This window comes from Lottia gigantea (assembly GCF_000327385.1).
Source record: "Lottia gigantea unplaced genomic scaffold LOTGIsca_262, whole genome shotgun sequence".
Lineage (NCBI taxonomy): Eukaryota > Metazoa > Mollusca > Gastropoda > Lottiidae > Lottia > Lottia gigantea.
The window spans coordinates 125,486-127,840 of record NW_008708806.1 but is presented as its reverse complement, the minus strand read 5'-3'; the positions used below and the strand labels follow the sequence as shown (position 1 = coordinate 127,840).

Here is a 2,355-nt window from a genome sequence, read left to right as displayed (position 1 = left end):
TTATATATTAGTCGCACGGGGATTCCCCATTCCATTTCATTTCATGGGGAAAATGCGACCAATCTATAAGCTCCCAAAAAGACTTAAACTCCCTACATTTAATAAATTCTTACACATAAACATCTTTCATTTCATAAATTCTTACATTAAAAAAGACCTAAACTCCCTATAAATTATTACACCCTATACACCAAAAACGCCTTCAATCAATTTCCTACATTCCATCAAAAAAAGCATATTAAAAATACCCTTATATAAAAATAACATCTGGTTTTAAAATAATGTAGAAGGGAGATAACTCTTTTTTGGAAACACAATTTTTTACTCAAATTTTAAACCTTAAAATGGCAAATAAAATACTAGATCCAATCTTTAGATTATATGATCCGATTCGTTATTCATTTAACAAGAAAAAAGAGGATTATATTATCATCTCACCGACCTTCGAAATAAATTCATTATCGAATTGGTTGCTTCTTTCAGATGCTTATTTCCGATGCTTATTTCAGATGTGATTTCAAAATTAAAGATGGAACTCAGAATCAAGTTCCACAAACTAATACAACGTTAGAAAACAATTTCTTTCCATCTTTATTTAGCGAGATGGTTTGGAAAGCTGGTTCAATCCGATAGAAACAATCAAACATCCTGGGGAATTCGACACAATGTTGAAAACAGTTTTATATCCTAAAGATTTCGATTCAGTCTCGGGTTGGATACCCGATGTTGGTGATGGAAGTGTTTTAAAAGAACCGGTAAGAAATCTTGCAAATGATGCTGATTTAGCTAGAGTGAGAGTTGTTGCTCGAAACACGATAGAAAGAGTAGCACGAGCAGCTAATCATGGATTCGAAAAACGAGTACTTCAGTATAACAATAGCATTGTTAATAATAGTTGGGGTAATTACGTAAATTGGAAATTATATCCTTTATTCGGTCTGTTGGAACACAGAAAAGTTTCCATAGGCTTACCATATAAAATTCATCTACAAAGAGAAAACAACGATGATAAGATATTCTTTGGAGAGAATGGTTCAGATGCAAAATTAGAAATAACGAATCTCCAACTTTACATACCTGTAATAACACCATCAATTGAAGTAGAAACAAGAATATTCAACTCGTTAACTAAAGATATTGAAATAGCTTTTCTTCATCGTAACACGGTAGGTAGCATGACTTTAACTGGAGAATCCACCACGTGGCCAATCACTAACACTATTAAACCAGCAAGATATTTAATGGTTGGTTTCAAGAACTTACCAGATTCTCAAACGAATAACAATGGTGTCTTTAGAGTGGCAATGAACCAAACTCAAGATCCTTTAATTCATAAAGTTCAAGTAAGATTGAACAACGATAATTATCCTAACCAACCTTTAACAATTAATCCAACCACAAAGGATTATAATGAATTGTATAGAAACTATAAAAATATGTGTGAATTATTTGGAAATCTACCTCAGTTTGAATATGTAGATTTGCACTTAATCATCCAATCTTCTGTTTTGATCTATCAGCTCACCAAGAAGATCTTTTCAAAATAGGGGTAAACATAAATATTCATATTGAAAAAACACAAGGAGATGTAACAGGTTATTGTTTATTAATGGAAGAAGCAAAACATTTAATTAAAATAGCAGATAGAAGAATGATAAGAATTGAGTAAAAAATATACCCTTAAAAATGAAACCAGAAACTTTAGTCAAGAAAATAATAGAAGCTATAGAAACAGCTTCCCCAACTGTAATAACATTCAACGGTAAAAAAATCAGCATAACTAAAAAACTTATTGATAAATACAAATATTGTCAAGTCAGAGACGATATAGATTTAGAAAGAATTGACGCGAATGCAAAAGAAGGTGGATTTATATTTTCCCTACCTTTAATATTTGCTGGTATTACCGCGGTGGCTACAGTGGCTGGTGCTACAGCTGGTGGAGTAAGCGTTGCCAACGAAAAGAAAGCTGCTATTGCAGAAGCTGCTGCTAAAAAAGCCACCGATGAAAAGAACGCAGCCGAACAACGTAGACATAATTTAAAAATGGAAAAGTTGGCAGCAGAGGTTGAAAAACCTAAAACGGAAAAGAAAGGTTCAGGATTGGGAGAAATGATAGGCACAATAAAAGAATTTGGAAAAAGATTTGGTGAAGAAACCAAGAAAACTGTTAAACAAGGATTAAATAAATTAGTAGATAGTATTGACACGGGAGAAGTCAAAGTCAAACATAAGGGTAATGGAATATTTTTAAAAAATATACGCACTGGAGAAGGAATATATATCTTTCGAAGTATAAAGGAGAAGGGGTTATTTTTGGAACAAATTAAAATAATTAAAAATTGGGTAAAAAAT

At 32.2% G+C, this 2,355-nt stretch overlaps 2 protein-coding genes across 2 annotated transcripts in view; both read left to right on the top strand.

The window, feature by feature from the left end:
• Positions 1-665: 665 nt before the first annotated feature.
• On the top strand, positions 666-1,547 carry LOTGIDRAFT_175273 (hypothetical protein; the record flags this gene model as incomplete). The annotated part of the gene is made up of 1 exon (XM_009056135.1): positions 666-1,547. One exon carries the CDS (start codon positions 666-668, stop codon positions 1,545-1,547), a length of 882 nt encoding a protein of 293 aa, XP_009054383.1.
• Positions 1,548-1,686: 139 nt separating this feature from the next.
• The window catches only part of LOTGIDRAFT_175272 (hypothetical protein), a gene marked incomplete at both ends in the record, with an annotated part of 20,184 nt that continues 19,515 nt past the window's right edge, over positions 1,687-2,355 (top strand). Inside the window, one exon of the mRNA XM_009056134.1 lies at positions 1,687-2,346. Within this exon, the coding sequence (XP_009054382.1) occupies positions 1,687-2,346 (660 nt within the window). The remainder of the gene's footprint in view (positions 2,347-2,355) is intronic.